General features: G+C 32.1%; 3 protein-coding genes across 3 annotated transcripts; 1 reads left to right on the forward strand and 2 right to left on the reverse strand.

Annotated features, from left to right (window-relative positions):
- Nucleotides 1–2,114: 2,114 nt before the first annotated feature.
- On the reverse strand, nucleotides 2,115–6,094 carry LOC127252132 (uncharacterized). The gene is made up of 4 exons (XM_051276183.1): nucleotides 5,800–6,094; nucleotides 4,946–5,371; nucleotides 4,602–4,815; nucleotides 2,115–2,523 (listed from the first exon to the last, which is right to left on the reverse strand). The coding sequence occupies exons 1-3, from the start codon at nucleotides 5,974–5,976 to the stop codon at nucleotides 4,759–4,761; spliced, it is 660 nt and encodes a 219-aa protein (XP_051132140.1). The 5' UTR covers nucleotides 5,977–6,094; the 3' UTR covers nucleotides 2,115–2,523; nucleotides 4,602–4,758.
- A 211-nt stretch (nucleotides 6,095–6,305) lies between these two features.
- LOC127251772 (DNA replication licensing factor MCM6) lies at nucleotides 6,306–10,816 on the forward strand. Its single transcript, XM_051275635.1, has 14 exons — nucleotides 6,306–6,929; nucleotides 7,130–7,323; nucleotides 7,419–7,611; nucleotides 7,734–7,805; nucleotides 8,065–8,294; nucleotides 8,372–8,486; nucleotides 8,743–8,817; nucleotides 8,908–9,048; nucleotides 9,176–9,379; nucleotides 9,467–9,628; nucleotides 9,702–9,757; nucleotides 9,838–10,073; nucleotides 10,225–10,349; nucleotides 10,432–10,816. Exons 1-14 carry the CDS (start codon nucleotides 6,417–6,419, stop codon nucleotides 10,561–10,563), a joined length of 2,448 nt encoding a protein of 815 aa, XP_051131592.1. The 5' UTR covers nucleotides 6,306–6,416; the 3' UTR covers nucleotides 10,564–10,816.
- A 2,331-nt stretch (nucleotides 10,817–13,147) lies between these two features.
- LOC127252945 (transcription factor HHO1-like) lies at nucleotides 13,148–16,183 on the reverse strand. Its single transcript, XM_051277334.1, has 4 exons — nucleotides 15,919–16,183; nucleotides 15,319–15,674; nucleotides 15,080–15,248; nucleotides 13,148–13,281 (listed from the first exon to the last, which is right to left on the reverse strand). Exons 1-4 carry the CDS (start codon nucleotides 16,181–16,183, stop codon nucleotides 13,148–13,150), a joined length of 924 nt encoding a protein of 307 aa, XP_051133291.1.
- Nucleotides 16,184–16,951: the final 768 nt, after the last annotated feature.

Below are 16,951 nucleotides of genomic sequence, written 5' to 3' on the forward strand. Positions count from 1 at the left end.
CATCACATCAACATCCATTTATATCACATCATACAATTATTCAATTTCAAAATTTTTATTATTTAAATTCCAACTTAAAATTCAAACCCCCAAATAAACACACTGATTAATAGGATAAATTTAACCGAGAGAATTAATAAATATTTTTATGGTTTATTTATTTAGATAATAAATCAGATATGATATTTGGTAAGATTAAGAGCAGGCTAGATTGGCATAAAAGATAAGTATAAGTAAAAAACATTAGATTTTGTATTTGGATGAACTATTATAAAAGTAGCTTTTCAAATATTTTTAAATTGTTAAAATTATTTAAAAGAAAATTCGGTTAATATAATTATATTTTTCTATAATTTTTTTTTTATTTTTTTTAAATTTTACTAATTATATTTACATATGTTAAATAAAAGTATAAAAAATATATTTTAGAATTTTAATTTAAAAAAATATAAATTAAAAATAAAATTACAATTTAATAGGAGTATTAAATTAATCGTATTTTCCAATTTATTTTAAAATTGTATAACATATATTTATTAATTTTAGTATAACTAAAAAATGATATAGTATCTCAATTATAATTTTAAATTTTAATTCAAATATAACATATAAATTAAAATAATAATATAATTATACTTTTTAATTTTTAAAAAATGTAATATATAGATTAATTATTTTATAATATATTATTATTATTATTATTATTATTATTATTATTATTATTATTATTATTAAGGATAAAACATTAATTTTAGCTAAAAAATGTTTATATTTACGAAGCTATCCTGGTCGTGTTTCTAAAAAACACTTCTTAACCTCAAAAGCTAAGTCAATGCAAACAAATATAAATTATTTTTTTTAGAAGTAGAAGCAAAAACAACTGGCAGAAGTCAATCTAAACGGGCATAAATATAATGTCAATTTTTGAAAAATCATAAATATTAAAAACTTAAATAATAAATTAAACGTGATGTTTCGTAAAATTAAAATAATATTATCTCCCTCTCTGTTCCAGCAAAAATGAGGCAGGGACACTCTATTTTAGATAGCATTGTAAGTTATTAATAATAAATTGTAAATTAAAATAATTTTGAATGAATTCTAAGAATAAGAGGTTAGGAATTTAATTAAAATAATTTATATTTGTTAAATATTATTAAAATTAATAAATCTACTAAAATTAATAATACAATATAAATTAGCAGGTTATTAATAATAAATATTACTCCTTCCGTCTCGAATATCATGTCCCTTTTATTGTAGGCACAAAAATTTGTAAGAAATATAATTAATAAATAATAAAAAATGTATGAGTAAAATAATTATTATTTAATAAAAATAATTTTAAATTAAAATTAAGATAACTATTAGTATAATTAAAAAAATAAATTTAAAAATTTAAAATAGGATTAAAATGAAAAAATAACCCAAACCTTTCATTTTTTAAAAAAAATATAATTATACAATTTAATCATATTTTAAAATTCATAATTTATAATTTTTTTTTATTTTATTTAAATTATTTAATCATTTTAATATTAATTTATAATTATTTTTATTAAATTATAATTATTTTTACTAATATATTTTTTAATTATTAACTAATTACATAATACCTAAAATACAAATGAAGCAGAGTAAAATATATATAATATAAATATTAGATAACAATATATTTATAAAATACTACTATCAACAAATAAAAATATATATATTTATTTATAATTAATTTAAAACTAGTTTTATATAAAAATTAAATATATATATAAATATTTATTTATTAACGAGAGATATAAATAAAAAAGTGTTATTTTTAGATAAATAAAAAATTAGAATTTTAATTAAATTAATTTATATTTAATAAATTCATTAAAATTAATAAAAAGAAAACTATCTTTTATAGAAGAGAGAAAAAAAGAAAAAGTCAAGCCTAACCTATAGAGTATTATAGAACAAATTAAAATAAAAGATGTATAGTATTATACTCAATTCTGTCTCCAATTAGATGACACATTTGGTTAAAAATTTGGTATTTTAGGTAATGTAGATTAGTAAATTATTAAGAATGGGGGCGAATTCAGTACCATCCATCAGACAACACATGGTGTTACTCCAACTAGTACACCGTACGCATTTATATAATATAAATACAACACACGAACTAACAACACATGCTATAGTTTTATACAACACAAAACGTACTATGATATAACACACTTGTAACTAGAAACCAACAACACAAATACATCAAATGAATTAACAACACATACACAAATAATAATTAATTTTCCCTATTAATAATAAAGTCATAATATTATTTTATTATTTTTTATATATCTCAATAAAATATATATAATATGTGAAAAAAATTGGAAAATGAGTTGTACATTTATAAGAAAGAGTGCAAAAAGCCCCGAAAATCCACCATATCTTTCTTGTCGAGCTTTTGTAACCACATAACAAAAACATCATCATCATGACCGTTGATTACCATCCACCACCACCACCAATACCAATATTTGCCTGTGCCAAATCAAAGACCAGACAGAGATGAGATATGGGAAAAATCAGCTGTGTTACAAACGGGCAAGGGCAACACTAAAAAACCAGATTCTTTTTCATCAACAATAGACAAACACAGCACAGCAATCACCATTTCCGGATTCCCAATTAACTTCAGAAATTTCGGCATGATTTAACACAACTAAAATCTTTTCAAGAACAACTTTCAACGACAAGGGTGAGGAAAGCACTAGGGAGAACACCATCTTTGACAATAGACAAAGCTATCAAAACATCGAAACGTTATCTACAAGCCAAACTTGACCACGACCACCATGAATATATCCAGGCCTTGTTAGGTAGCTACATTGTTATAACAGCTCTAATTATATACTTACTTCAATGTATCACAGGCGTTCGATTCAACCTTAACCAGCTAGGGGTATTCGGAGTGTTGATTAGTTCTAATCGGTATATGAGCAACTACTTCTCATCGTATCATATGACTGAAATTAAAATAGTATGTACTGTGTAGATTATTGTCGTGTAATCTCACTATATACTATGTTAACATACACTTTGCAGAGATTTAATTGTATTTATGTGTTGTATGAACTATTATTATGTATTGTCAGCTCATAGACTATTACCATTGGTGATTGCGATGACTAGATTTACATGTGTGTGCGTTTGGTTCTGGTTTGAAACCAAAATCAATACTATTCATTCTGTTGCGATAAAAATACATTATTTTCTCTCGTAAAATATTACGTTAAAATACTATGTAATACTATCTCCGCCTGCAAAAGTTACATTTATATTTTGTAGTAATTGTACTTAACATATAATTTGTATAATTTTTTATAAAAATGTCGTGTGCGTTTGACAATTAGCTGTTTGTATTAAAGTGTCAGTAAAACAGCCGTTTGACATTAGTTGTTTATACATAAAATGACCATTTAGGACATTGATATTTATTTTTTAAAATATTTAATTTTATTCATTTTAGTTTGAAATTTATGAGAATTTTTGTTATTAATTATTGAAAATTATAAAAATATTATAAACTATTTATTTTTATTTTTATTATTTAGATTTGAGAAAATTATTTTTACTAAAAAAATAATAATTTTTTATTGAAATTGTGTAAAATACAAAATAATAAATTTTTCGTATTATGTTAATTATTGTTTTAATATATATAAATAAATTAATAACTTTTGTTTTTTCTATTTGATTTAGTTTTAAACATTTATATATTTTACAAATAAAATAATTTATATGTAATAATTAATAATAGTAATTATTTTAAATTTACAAAAATAAAAATAAAAATATAATTTAATAAATTCAATATATTAAAAATAATTAATAAATACTGCTATAAAAATATATTTATATGTCTAAAATAAATAATTAAGTTTTAAATGTAAACAAGGAATAACCAAAATGAAAAAGCTCTTTCAAAAGAGCTGAGTAGATAAGTTTTTCACAAATTAGTTCCAAAAAAAATTCTTTCAAAAAGCTAATTTACCAAACACCTGAATTAGTTTTTTGACTAGTCAATAAGCTAAAACTAAAAGCTCTTCAAAAAGCCGTTTCCCAAACACCCTCTAATTATATAGAAATATTTTTGCTCTTTTTCCTTAATTTGTACTGATATAAGAATTAATATTCAAAGATTAATATATAAAAAATAAATATAACTCTTCCAGACGGACAAAAGTTAAAAACTCAAATTCAATTAAACCCCCGACGCCTGAGCCGGCTGAAAGGCTGAATCTTAGCTCGAATCCTTCTCTTTCTTTCAATATTCCCACCTATCCTACACATTCGATCAAGAGTCACGGGTTCAAACCCCCGACGCCTCAGGTAATGGGTTTAAACCCTGACGCCTCAGGTCACCTACCATACATGGTTCGTCTAGTGTGACTTTTTCGTCGGGCCAGGTTTACAGGGTATTAGGTTCAGCCGGGATTTTACCTAGTGCGCACTTTCGGGTAGCGACTGCGGATTTCCATATAAAAAAAAAAGAAAAAAAAAAAAGAAAAAAAAAGAAAGCTCTTAAAGGCGAAAATTGGAAAGAAACCATAACATACCATAACAAATCACTGCATTGATTTGTATCTTTCTCGGCAATGATAAAGAGGGATGATATTTCTTTAGGGACGCTAATGGCACTCGGAAGATCAACCGAACTCGAATTGATTATAAACGCCATCAGAATGTGTAAAAGAATCGAGGATATCCATGAAATCAAGTGTTATTTTTAAAGACTATGTTTGGATCTTCTTCATCGGAGTCGAACTCAACCTACACAAACATAAACCATCAATCCTGCTAATAAGCACTTTTATCTCATCAAGAGTTTTGTCATCACCAAGAAGAAAATTTAGATTTAAAACTTGGTACTAACGAAACTGTATAACTTAAAAAAACTCACATTTTCATCCTTGAACCATTTTCCATGGCAGTCGCGCTTCCAGCCAGCAGCAGTGAACTTGAGCTCCATCTCCCGATGCTTCCTACAATCCAATGGCGGCACCACACTTGTTGGTTCACCTTCAATCGAATTACCATTGCATCCAAAATCACCACGGCATGGCAAGACTAGACTACTTGCTCCCGATTTCACCTCTGGTCGACTAACTGCACCAGAGATCACCTCAGTAGCAGCCCCCCGAGCTCTCTCAATCAAAGGTCTGATGTTTGTTTTTTGAATTTTAGTCGAATTGCTAGAGCTAGAATTAGCATTGGTTTCAGCACAATTCGACATTGCCAATTTCTTACTAGCCTCTTCTCGAATGAAATTTTTTCTATCCTTATGCCTCAACTCATTAGCTCGATGGCTCGAGCCACGTCTGTGTGTCTGAAATCAAAATTCCATTGGAAGAATTTAATGGAATGCAAATCTTCAGGGTCATGATAGGTTCATAATTATTCAACTTAATCATGTAGTTGTGATAAAGATTTACGCTTTAGCATCAAACAACTTCAATTTTAGCTGCAAGTATCTGTTCATTGAGCTAGACCATGAATCTACAGCTATTGTGAAGGAATACAAACCAACTACTGAAATTGATTTGCTTTACGTTTCTAGCACAATCAAAATGTTTTCTATGCAAATGATCGAAAAACAAAAAAACCAGTAATTCGATGCGATTCCGCGACGAAAATAAAATAAAGCAAATTATTAAATCCGAAGATTGTCAATGATTCTACTAAGCCATATATCAATCTGAATATGAGCCTTTGAAAAAGAAAACGGATTTTACAAGATGTGGCGTCGATTCTTACCGCTAGCATGATCGGAGTGTCGAGGACGGGATTTTTAGGGCAAATCAGGCAAGCGAATTTCCCGCTGGGAAGTTTTTTGTAAGAAGCAGCTTCAATGCCTTCGATCATCAAGTCGTCTACTCTTCTCTTTCGGTATTGCGCCTCTCGCGCCCAGCTATCGCCGCCGAACACGCTCATCGGAGAACGCCTAGAACCTAACTTCCGATCAGGTGAACTTTCCGGCAAGATAAACCGGTGCGCTGTACGCTACTGTGAAATTGTTCTCTCAATTTAGTTGCAAATTACTCCCGAAACTTCCAGCGGATAACGATGTAACCCTCATAAAGTTCTAAAATTGTAATTTAAACCCTACGAAATTTCTTTATTGCATTACTGCTTTATAGCAGCCCAACACTGAATAAACTGAATCGAGCCCAGCCCACATTACCCGACCCGAACCAGCCCGGCCCATGAGATCATTAAGTACTATCGACCTTGGCGGGAAATTAGATGGAGTTTCCCGCCAAATTCCCTAAACCTAATTAGGCTTCAGAAATCGGACAGCGCGGGACGAGTGCATATTGAAATCTCTGGTGGTCGATCATCGTTCCTTGACAGAGTTTTGCGGATCGAAGGCGATGGATAGTTATGGCGGCGGCGGATACTGCGTGGACGACAAGGCGGTGCGTGTGGAGAACATTTTTCTGGAGTTCCTCAAGACCTACAGAGACGATAATGGCGGCTACGAGACGGAAGTGGAGGCTATGAGGCCTAACGAATCCAACACTATGTTTATTGACTTCTCCCACGTTATGCGCTTCAACGACGTTCTGCAGAAGGCCATTTCGGAGGAATTTCTTCGATTCGAGCCTTACCTGAAGAACGCTTGCAAAAGGTTTGTGATGGAACTCAAGCCTGCTTTCATAACCGACGACAGTCCGAACAAAGATATCAATATCTCGTTCTACAATCTCCCCTTGATTAAGAGACTGAGGGAGCTAACCACGACGGAGATCGGAAAGTTAGTGTCGGTGAGCGGTGTGGTCACACGCACCAGTGAGGTTCGGCCGGAGCTTCTTCTCGGCACATTCAAGTGCTTAGAATGTGGAAATGTCATAAAAGACGTTGAACAGCAGTACAAATACACTGAGGTTTGTTTGAATTTTCGTGTCTCCTTTACTGCAAATTAAACACCGGTCCACGCCTAGAGATACTTTGAATTTGTCCTACAATTGCATTGATAATGTTCCTGTGTACGAGAACTGCTGCTAGTTCATATATCAATTCTAGAAAGGTGATCTTGATCCTGTTGAATTAAATTATATTCTGATGTTCTGTTATGATATTACAGCCAATTATCTGCATGAATGCAACGTGCCAGAATAGAACAAAGTGGGCTTTGCTGAGACAAGATAGCAAATTTACAGATTGGCAGAGGGTCCGTATGCAGGAGACATCCAAGGAAATACCTCCGGGTTCGCTACCAAGATCACTAGATATCATCCTTCGCGGTGATATTGTTGAGCAAGCCAGGGCTGGTGACACGTGAGAATTTTTCTGTGCACATCTTATTAAGAATCTTTGCATTTCCAGTTTTATTGGAGCAATTATTCACAATTTTGTAAATTCACATGTTGCAGGGTTGTGTTTACTGGCACTCTTGTTGCTTTGCCTGATATTATGGCATTGGCCTCTCCCGGGGAAAGAGCTGAATGTCGCCGGGAATCCTCTAGTAAGAATTCTGCAGCTGGTCAAGATGGTGTAAGAGGCCTTCGTGCATTAGGTGTTAGGGACCTATCCTATCGGCTTGCCTTCATTGCGAACTCTGTGCAGGTTGTTATTCTATCCATTAGTGGGGGAAACATCCTGATTTAAAGTTATGTCCTAGCTTAAAATGAGGAAGTATATCCTGTTGAATTGTCTAATTAATATGGTGTTTTATTGTCTCTTCAAAGATTTGTGATGGGAGAAGGGTTGCTGATATTCGTAACAGGAGAGATGATGAAGATGAGAGTCAGCAAGTAACAGTAAGTTACCCATGGAGCTATCTATTTGGTCTCATCTTAGCTATTTCCCATCTTTTTAATTCATTTCCCAAACATTCCCATTAAAATCTAGTTTATTATAAGATCTTTTGAATTCTCTGCTTTGGATATGGTTTTGTAACATAATAGAGCTTCTGAGATGGGCAATTTTGTTATGCTGAGCATACTATGCTTTCCGCATAAAGTCATGTTGACCAATAGTATATAGTGAAAATTCACACTTCTTCTATGTTGCCTGCAGCCGGAAGAGAAGGCCGAAGCCCATCAGATGAAGAACACACCTGACTTCTTCAATAAGCTTGTTGATAGCATTGCACCCACAGTTTTTGGTCACCAAGATATTAAACGTGCAGTTCTTCTCATGCTTATGGGAGGCGTCCATAAAATTACACACGAAGGCATCAACTTAAGGGGTGATATAAATGTTTGTATTGTGGGAGACCCCAGCTGTGCAAAGTCGCAATTCCTCAAGTATGGGTTTCTTTAATATTAGTATGATTGGTGGGTTTGTTCTTGCATACATATATTTATATATATCCATATTGCAGGTATACGTCAGGTCTGATTCCAAGATCTGTCTATACATCAGGGAAATCCTCATCTGCTGCTGGGCTGACTGCCACTGTTGCCAAAGAACCGGAGACTGGTGAATTTTGCATTGAGGTAGTGTTATATCATTCTTTTGTTATTTATTGTTTGCCTTGCCCTTATGTCTTAGGCAAAATTAACTGGTGAACCAAAATTCATTTTTGCCTTTATGATAAGGACATAGTTGATCTTACAGAACCTTGAGGGGAACTTAGATCTAAATTCAATCTCCAAATTTCTGTTTAATTATCCAAATATTTATTGGACATGCTTTTCATGTTAATATGTTCTAAAAGATTCTGATTACGATATACAAACCAACCACACGCAGGCTGGTGCACTGATGCTCGCTGACAATGGCATATGCTGTATAGATGAATTTGATAAGATGGATACAAGAGATCAGGTAATTGTAGCACCATGGTGACGTTTTTATATTACATCCTCAATATTAATCAGCTAAATCTGATGTTTGGACTATGCATGTGTTTTTAAGGTTGCCATTCATGAAGCCATGGAACAACAGACAATAAGCATAACTAAAGCTGGTATACAGGCAACTTTAAATGCTAGAACATCAATATTAGCTGCTGCAAATCCAACAGGTGGCAGATATGATAAGACTAAACCTCTGAAGGTGAGTTACTGCCAAAGAAGTAACCTTTTAATAAAAAAAAAGGTTATTGTTTTTAGTAGTCTGGTTGGTCTGCTTTTGATTCGTATCCTCTTTTCTATACTAATGATTTTAATGTGTATTTTTATAGTACAACGTTGCACTTCCTCCGGCTATTCTTTCAAGGTTTGACCTTGTATATGTGATAATTGATGACCCGGAGGAACAAGTTGATTACCATATCGCTCATCATATTGTGAGAGTCCATCAGCAGCAGGAAGAGGCACTTTCTCCTGCATTTACAACTGCACAATTGAAGCGTTACATCTCGTATGCAAAGACTCTGAAACCAATGGTTTGCATCTGTCTTTATAAGACGCTTAATCACAACACAATTACATTATTTCTCTGGAGTCTCTGACAAAGTTCAAATGTTATGCAGCTGAGCCCTGAAGCAAGGCAATTGTTGGTCGAATCTTATGTGTCCCTTCGCAGAGGAGATGCAACTCCCGGTAGCAGAGTTGCATACCGAATGACTGTAAGACAACTGGAGGCTCTGATTCGGCTCTCGGAGGCACTTGCACGAAGTCATTTAGACAAAGAGGTACTTAATTTGAACTTATACGTAACCCTGATATTTAAAGTTGCGTGTGAATTAATGTATCAAATGTTTATAGGTTCTTCCTCATCACGTGCGACTAGCAGTGAGGTTGCTGAAGACATCAATAATCAAGTAAAAAGACAAACAACTACACTTATTTGAATCCTTTATCAGCAAATACTTTTGGTCATTTTGTTTTACTTGCTTTGCAGCGTGGAATCGAGTGAGATTGATCTATCAGAGTTTCAGGAAGAGAATAACGACAACGAAAATGATGCTAACAATGGCGGCAATGACAATGAAGAGCATGCATCCGGTCAAGGTGATGCTGATAATTCTGCCAGCAGACAAGGAAAGAAATTAGTGATCAGCGACGAATACTTTCAAAAAGTTACTCGTGCGCTCATCATGCGACTTAGACAACATGAAGAGACTCTGTCACAAGAAGGTAAACCCTTCATAAGTTTTCTTTAAAAACTGCACCCCAATTATTCCACGAAGAAGCCATGTTCTAAATTCCCCTAAGCTCGACTAAACTCAACCCTGGTATTCTCGAATATCCCTAATTTGACCGAATTTGTTATGTACTGCCGCAACAGGGTTGTCTGGGTTGAAGCAAAGGGATCTGATCCAATGGTACATCGGGCAGCAGAATGAGAAAAACAGTTACAGCTCCATGGAAGAGGCAGCAGCCGAAGTCACAAAAGTAAAGGCCATTGTAGAGGTAACTGGTTGCCGCTGAAACACAAACCATTTCTGTAGTTTCCTCATGGTTTCACATTAAATTTATTGCTTGTTGTGATCAGAGCTTGGTACAAAGGGAAGGGTATTTGATCGTTGTAGACGACGGCCAGCGACCGGACGACGGAGAAAGTGCTCGGCCCTTGTCAAGAAATGACAGGATTTTAGCTGTGGCACCAAATTATGTTGTTGATTGATTCCATTTCTCCTGGTGAGTTTTTATCTTTTGCCATTTTATCTGTAGATTTGAAAATGCTGTTTTATCTATCTATACGTCCTAACCAATTTTCGGAGAATATAGAGATTAGAAGTAGAACTTGGTTTTGAATGCATGAAATTGGATTTTAGGGTTCTTGATATTATGATTAGTAAATTTGATTGAAATTAACCTAATCATTCATTAAACAACATTTCTTAGAGTTGGGGGGCTAATATGTACTCTCTCCGTCTCAAACACCCTGCAACATTTTTTTTTGGTATGTCTCAAACACCCTGTAATATTTTTAAAATAGAAAATAGTTAATTATACTTAATCTCTACTCCACACTTTATCAATAATTTTTATTAGTTTTTGAATAATGAAATCAAAATTAATTGAAAATATTTATAATGAAACCAGAAAATGATGTAATTCAACACAAATCAATACTAACTTTGCTTGTGTTTGAAATGAGACCGGATGTAAGGTCTTATGAATTGTAAATCGCAATTTAAAAATGTCAAATCAAAACTTTACATGGTTTACAAGTACATTTATTTTTGTACGTGTTTGATTTGTGTTTCAAGTACAATTTAATACTCTCTCCGTCTAGTAGTGAACTTCTCATAGCCATTTTAATCTATTCAAATAAAAAACTTTTCATTTCATTTTTTTTTCAAAGTAACTCTTTAACTAAATATCAAAATATTCATACTTTGTATTAGATGTGACAAAAATAGCTACGATTTAAAAATTTGATCCAAACCTGGCACGAAAAAATCGTGTTTGAGCCTAAAAAATAAACCTGAAAAATTTTCGGGCCGTGCTCAGCCCGGCACAATGAGAAACCAGACTGTACCCGGAATTTTAGATATATTATATTATGATCAAATACTTAATTTTAACGTTAAAATTTTATAATACTAATATAACTATTTCAACTCAAAACCAAATTATAATGCGAGTTCGGTTTCAATTTAAAATAGAAATTACTACTATTTCGGATACTTTTTAATGAAAAAAATATTATTTTTTCTTATAAATTATCAAATCAAAATACTATTTAAACTAAAAATTCAAATAAAAAAATTTAATTCCAAATCAAAACCAAATAAACTTAATCTACCACCCAAAACAAGTATAACAACTTGCCTTGTGAGGGGGAGGGAGTCGGAAGCCTCTGCGCAGTAGTAACTGTTGATAATAATAATAATAATAATGCTTTGGTGCTGCTGCTGCTTTCAAAACTCTTCCAATCTTTCTGCAAAATTATTCATGTTATTTGGTAGTACTACCTCCTGCAAAAATTATATACAATCAAAATAAGTATTTATATTTTACATGCATAAATAAAAAACAAAAAAAGAACTAAGATAACATAATATAATACCATCTACGCCCCGCTCTAAGGTCATATTTATTTTTTTGGATGTTCATATTTAAATATTAATTATTATATCAAAACATAGTATAAATAAAAAAGATGACCAAAATACTTTGATCAGTGTCTTGTAATACTAATATATCAAAAAGATATTTTTAATGTTAAGTACAGTGACCAAAATGTAAATATAACCTTTAAAAACGGACATAAAAAATATATAAATTGACATTAAATGACAATAATTCATAACATATGTCACAACTGATCATCATATATTATATGTTAGGGTAAATTATTTTTTTAGTCCAGTAACTGGACCCCTTGTCATTTTAGTTCCGTAAGTGGAGTCTGTCGCAAACTAGTCCCATAAGTGAAAAATTTTCGCTGTTTTAGTCTTCCGGCGCCGGAGACGTCCGCGTGGCTCGCTGGAGGTGACGTGTCCGCCGGGTGTCACTGACTTGGCGGACACGTGGATTATTTATTTATTTATTTTTTTTAAAACTTTTTTTAAAATTTATTTTTAATTTTATTTGTATTTTTTTATTTTTTTATTTGATCCAATTAAAAAAATTAAAAAAAAATGAAAAAAAAATCCACGTGTCCGCCAGGTGTCGCTGACCTGGCGGACACGTCACCTCCGGCGAGCCATGCGGGTGTCTCCGGCGCCGGAGGACTAAAACAGAGAAAATTTTTCACTTATGGGACTAGTTTGCGACATGCTCCACTTATGGGACTAAAATAATAAGGGGGTCAGTTACAAGACTAAAAAAACTTTACCCTATGTATTAACGTAATATATGTAATGTGTTGTGTATATTATTATAATGTGCTGACTAGGGCTAATCAATATTGATTTAGCCTCATTAGCACCATACACAATATAAGTTGTTTCAACAATAATTATATATTGTGTATATTATTATAATATGCTGATTGAGGATAGTCAATATTGATTTAGCCTCAGTTAGTTCCATAATTAGATCGATCTATATATATATACACATACATACATAAGTACCTTCTTTACCCAAGATCTTCCTCATCTTCATCATTCGGAAAAGGCGGATATCTCTCTCCGGCGCTATCACGAAGGGTAGCTCGATACTTCTAATATCAACAAGTTAATTGTATATATCTATTTAGTAAGTCATTCTTTTCGCTCTATGGGAAAAAAACAAAACATCAAACGGAAAAGGGATCAGCGATGATGATCGCCGGCGTCACCATCTTCGTTTATTTGTAAGAAAATACCAACCTGCAAATGGCTCTTCACTTGGTCGTTTGTTAGACCGTATGTTTGCATCCGCTCCCTGATTTGCTTCGGCTTGGCTTCTGCGTCAAAATATCGATAAATTAACTTCCATCAATGGTGTTGTGTTATAGACATGACAAAATCACATTGCATCAAGGCTCATGTTCGTGATCGAATATAAAGGCTCTGTTTCTTTAAAGTTTGGATTTGATCTGGCGTTATTTATTTTATTTAAAACTATCGAATTAAACATTGATTTTATAATTAAAATATTATAAAAAGATCAATTTTTTTCTTCAAAACATTACATATGGAAGTCACTGTCATATGCCGACAACATTGCATATAAGAACAACAGTACATATTTATATTAATATACTACAATTATAGTCTATAAACTAACAATACATGATGTAACAAGCTACCATTGTATATGCTGATTAGAGAAAAAGCAACTCCATAATAGTCACATAACTAGTTAATTTATCGGCATTATAATCATTTACTTACATATATTTATATCCATCTCACTATATTTATAATACAACATATATTATATTATAATTCAAATATCTTATAACACAAATATGCTGAGATATTTATAAACATATGCATCAAACATATAGCATCTGCTAATCCGATCAAATCAGTACGCTAACTTGGCTGGATCAGCACAAGATCTACAACATTCCCTTAAACATATATTTACATCATATTACATACTCCCTCACTTTTATATATTTTACCAATATTTTCTATTTTGGTCTGTTTTACTGTATTTTTTTAAAATAAAAAATAATTAATTATATTTTATCCTATCACATCACCAAATAAAAAAATAAATAGATAATCTCTTGTCACATCACCTATTCTCATTTTGTTTTACTTTAATACTATCTCTAGCTATCCTTATATATAATACAAATAGACAATATATAGAGTAAACTGTTTTTTTTTTAGTCCCGGACCTCCTTATCATTTTAGTCCCGTAAGTGGAGCATGTCGCAAAGTAGTCCCATAAGTGAAATTTTTTTGCTATTTTAGTCCTCCGGCGCCGAAGATGCCAGCGTGGCTCGCCGGAGGTGACGTGTCCGCCAGGTGTTGCTGACCTGGCGGACACGTGGATTTTTTTTAAATTTTTTTTTCATTTTTTAAGTTATTTTAAAAACTTATTTTTAATTTTATTTGTATTTTTTTAATTTTTTTTTATTTGGTCCAATTAAAAAAAATTAAAAAAAATAAATAAATCCACGTGTCCGCAAGGTGTCACTGACCTGGCGGGACACCTGGCAGACACGTCACCTCCGGCGAGCCACACGGGTGTCTCCGGCGCCGGAGGACTAAAACAACGAAAATTTTTCACTTATGGGATTAGTTTGCGACAGGCTCCACTTACGGAACTAAAATGATAAAGGGGTCCAGTTACTGGACTAAAAAAATAGTTTACCCTATATATATATATACTTCCTTCGTCCCAAAACAATAGTCTAATTTTCATAAATAACCCTATCACTATATAACTACTCTTACTCTTTCATTATTATTACACAATTGTCACTACCTTTTACACTAATACACTCACAAGGGCAAAAACGTCTTTTACCTTTACTTTTTACTCACGGAGGGAGTATATAATATACACCATAGTATATGATGTGTATGTGTTAATTATCTTTATTGTATATTTGATTGAATCAAATCAAGTTTCTTATGAATAGAATCCACATCCATAACTTAAAAGTCTATCTTTGTTTAGATAAGTTTTGAAAAGCTTTGAGAACAATTTAAAACCGTAAAAAATAGATATTTGATGTAACTTAAATAGGTGATATATATATATATATATATAACTAATTTTGAGAGTTAAAGTTGTCCAACCTTTGGGACCTCCAAGTTCTTCCGTAACCCGAACAAACTTACTGTGCAGCGTCGACGTCCATCGTCTCCTCTTTTTCTCCCTCGTCGCCGGGTTTGCATTAACTTTAACCGATCCAAGTGAAAATAAATTCCTCTCCCAAAATCCCCCCGCGTCTTCTTCCTCTATATCCTACCGGCAAAATAATTAACGACTAGCAGCATTGCATTCTTGTAATATAACTTAAGTAACAAAAATTTACTTGTTTTTCTTTATGTTTCCTTTCTCTGTCTTCGTGTAGCTTCCAAACTTCTCCCGAGTCTTGTCCTCCCCTAAAACCTTCGATCAAGTTTTCATTTAGCTTCAAAGCTTCGCTTGAGTTTTCATCTGAATTCAAAGCTTCGTTCGAGTCTTCTTCTAGCATCAAAGCTTCGCTTGAGTTTTCACGTAGCTTCGTTGATTTCTCAGTTATTGATTTCTTGGTTGGCTTCAAAACTTCGATCAAGTCAGCCAAACATGAAGAACAGGTTTGTTTTTTTTGAATATTATCACCGGCTACATCTTGTTTTGTAGTCTTGTGTAAAAGTATCTCCTTCTCCTTTTCGACGGCCAAAATAGCTGTAAGAACGCGATGCAAATACAATTTCGATTGTCTTTTTTGAAAAAAAAAATATGTTTTTATTTCTTATAAAAAGCTCCATCAAATATCATTTTAATATCAAACTCAAACCGAATTTACATACAAATATATATATATATATATATAGTACATACCACCATTGATAAGAGACATAGTAAAAAGGTAGTTCGAGATAAAATAATTTCATAATTTACATATATATATATACATACAAGTACATACCACCATTAAGAAGAAACATAGTAAGAGGTAGTTCGAGACTCAAAGTCATAATCCTCGTCGATTCTTGAAGCATACGCATTCTATAACCTTCAAGTTCATTAATCCTTTCATGTACGCTAGCAGTATTACTGCATTGACTATTCATCATACCCAATGTCAACAACGACGCCAAAATATGCATCGAATCTTCGTCAAAATTCATATTCTCCGGCAATCCCATGAATTCAGACAAAATTTTCGACTTACTTAGCATCATATCAACCATCTCAACTTACTTACTTGGCAAAAAAAAGACCAATCCTTGATGTTTGTTTTTTCGTTGATGTTCCGTAGCCCGCGGCCTGTGTAAATTCCACAGATTTATCGACTTACTTATCCTCCAATCAAAGAATATGTGTTGATGCTTTCTATTGATGTTTGTGTCGTGTCTGTGTGTCTCTGTCCGATATATATGGAAGACAAGATTCTGAGTAGTTTTTGGGCTGATTTACAATTTGAATAAAAGTTCTGAAATTTTAAATTTTGTTTTGATAATAATAAACAGTTTTTATTTTATTTGATGTGATTTTTGAGAGAGAAAAGAACCATGCACAGTATATTCTATACTATTGTATATGACAATATATATATATATATTTATATTGATTATAATAATATTTCCGTAAATGACCAAAAACCATCTCGAATAGGGTAGTGATGGGGTGATTTACCATGATGTTGATCTTCATATTCGCTACATGGATAAATATATATATATATATATATATATATATGGTGGAGATAGATGCAAGTTTTATATGCTAATAACATTTGTAAGTTTTAAATCATATTTTTATTATTTGTAAAAGAAAAAAAATCTTAAAAATCAGATTAAACAGTTATTTTTTTTTATACTAAGAGAATTAATCTATGCAACAAAATTATATAGAATTATATTATTATATTTTATTTTTATTTTATAATTTAAAAATTATATTTAAATTGGTTAAGGATGCATATCACATAAAGATTATATGTATATATTATATAAAAA

The sequence above is a fragment of the Andrographis paniculata genome, unplaced genomic scaffold, assembly GCF_009805555.1.
Source record: "Andrographis paniculata isolate CXL003 unplaced genomic scaffold, ASM980555v1 Contig12END, whole genome shotgun sequence".
In the NCBI taxonomy this organism is placed as follows: domain Eukaryota; kingdom Viridiplantae; phylum Streptophyta; class Magnoliopsida; order Lamiales; family Acanthaceae; genus Andrographis; species Andrographis paniculata.

Excerpts from the sequence above, each read along its gene's own strand:
- LOC127251772 (XM_051275635.1), top strand. The coding sequence starts at position 6,417 with ATGGATAGTTATGGCGGCGGCGGATACTGCGTGGACGACAAGGCGGTG. Across the intron at positions 8,295-8,371 it reads GCAAAGTCGCAATTCCTCAA|GTATACGTCAGGTCTGATTC; the intron begins GTATGGGTTTCT and ends TCCATATTGCAG. Across the intron at positions 10,350-10,431 it reads AAGTAAAGGCCATTGTAGAG|AGCTTGGTACAAAGGGAAGG; the intron begins GTAACTGGTTGC and ends TGTTGTGATCAG.
- LOC127252945 (XM_051277334.1), bottom strand. The coding sequence starts at position 16,183 with ATGGTTGATATGATGCTAAGTAAGTCGAAAATTTTGTCTGAATTCATG. Across the intron at positions 15,675-15,918 it reads TATGTTTCTTCTTAATGGTG|CTATTTTGGCCGTCGAAAAG; the intron begins GTATGTACTTGT and ends GCGTTCTTACAG. Across the intron at positions 15,249-15,318 it reads GGAAACATAAAGAAAAACAA|GATATAGAGGAAGAAGACGC; the intron begins GTAAATTTTTGT and ends TTTTGCCGGTAG.
- LOC127252132 (XM_051276183.1), bottom strand. The coding sequence starts at position 5,976 with ATGAGCGTGTTCGGCGGCGATAGCTGGGCGCGAGAGGCGCAATACCGA. Across the intron at positions 5,372-5,799 it reads ACACTCCGATCATGCTAGCG|ACACACAGACGTGGCTCGAG; the intron begins GTAAGAATCGAC and ends TTTTGATTTCAG. Across the intron at positions 4,816-4,945 it reads AATGGTTCAAGGATGAAAAT|GTTGAGTTCGACTCCGATGA; the intron begins GTGAGTTTTTTT and ends ATGTTTGTGTAG.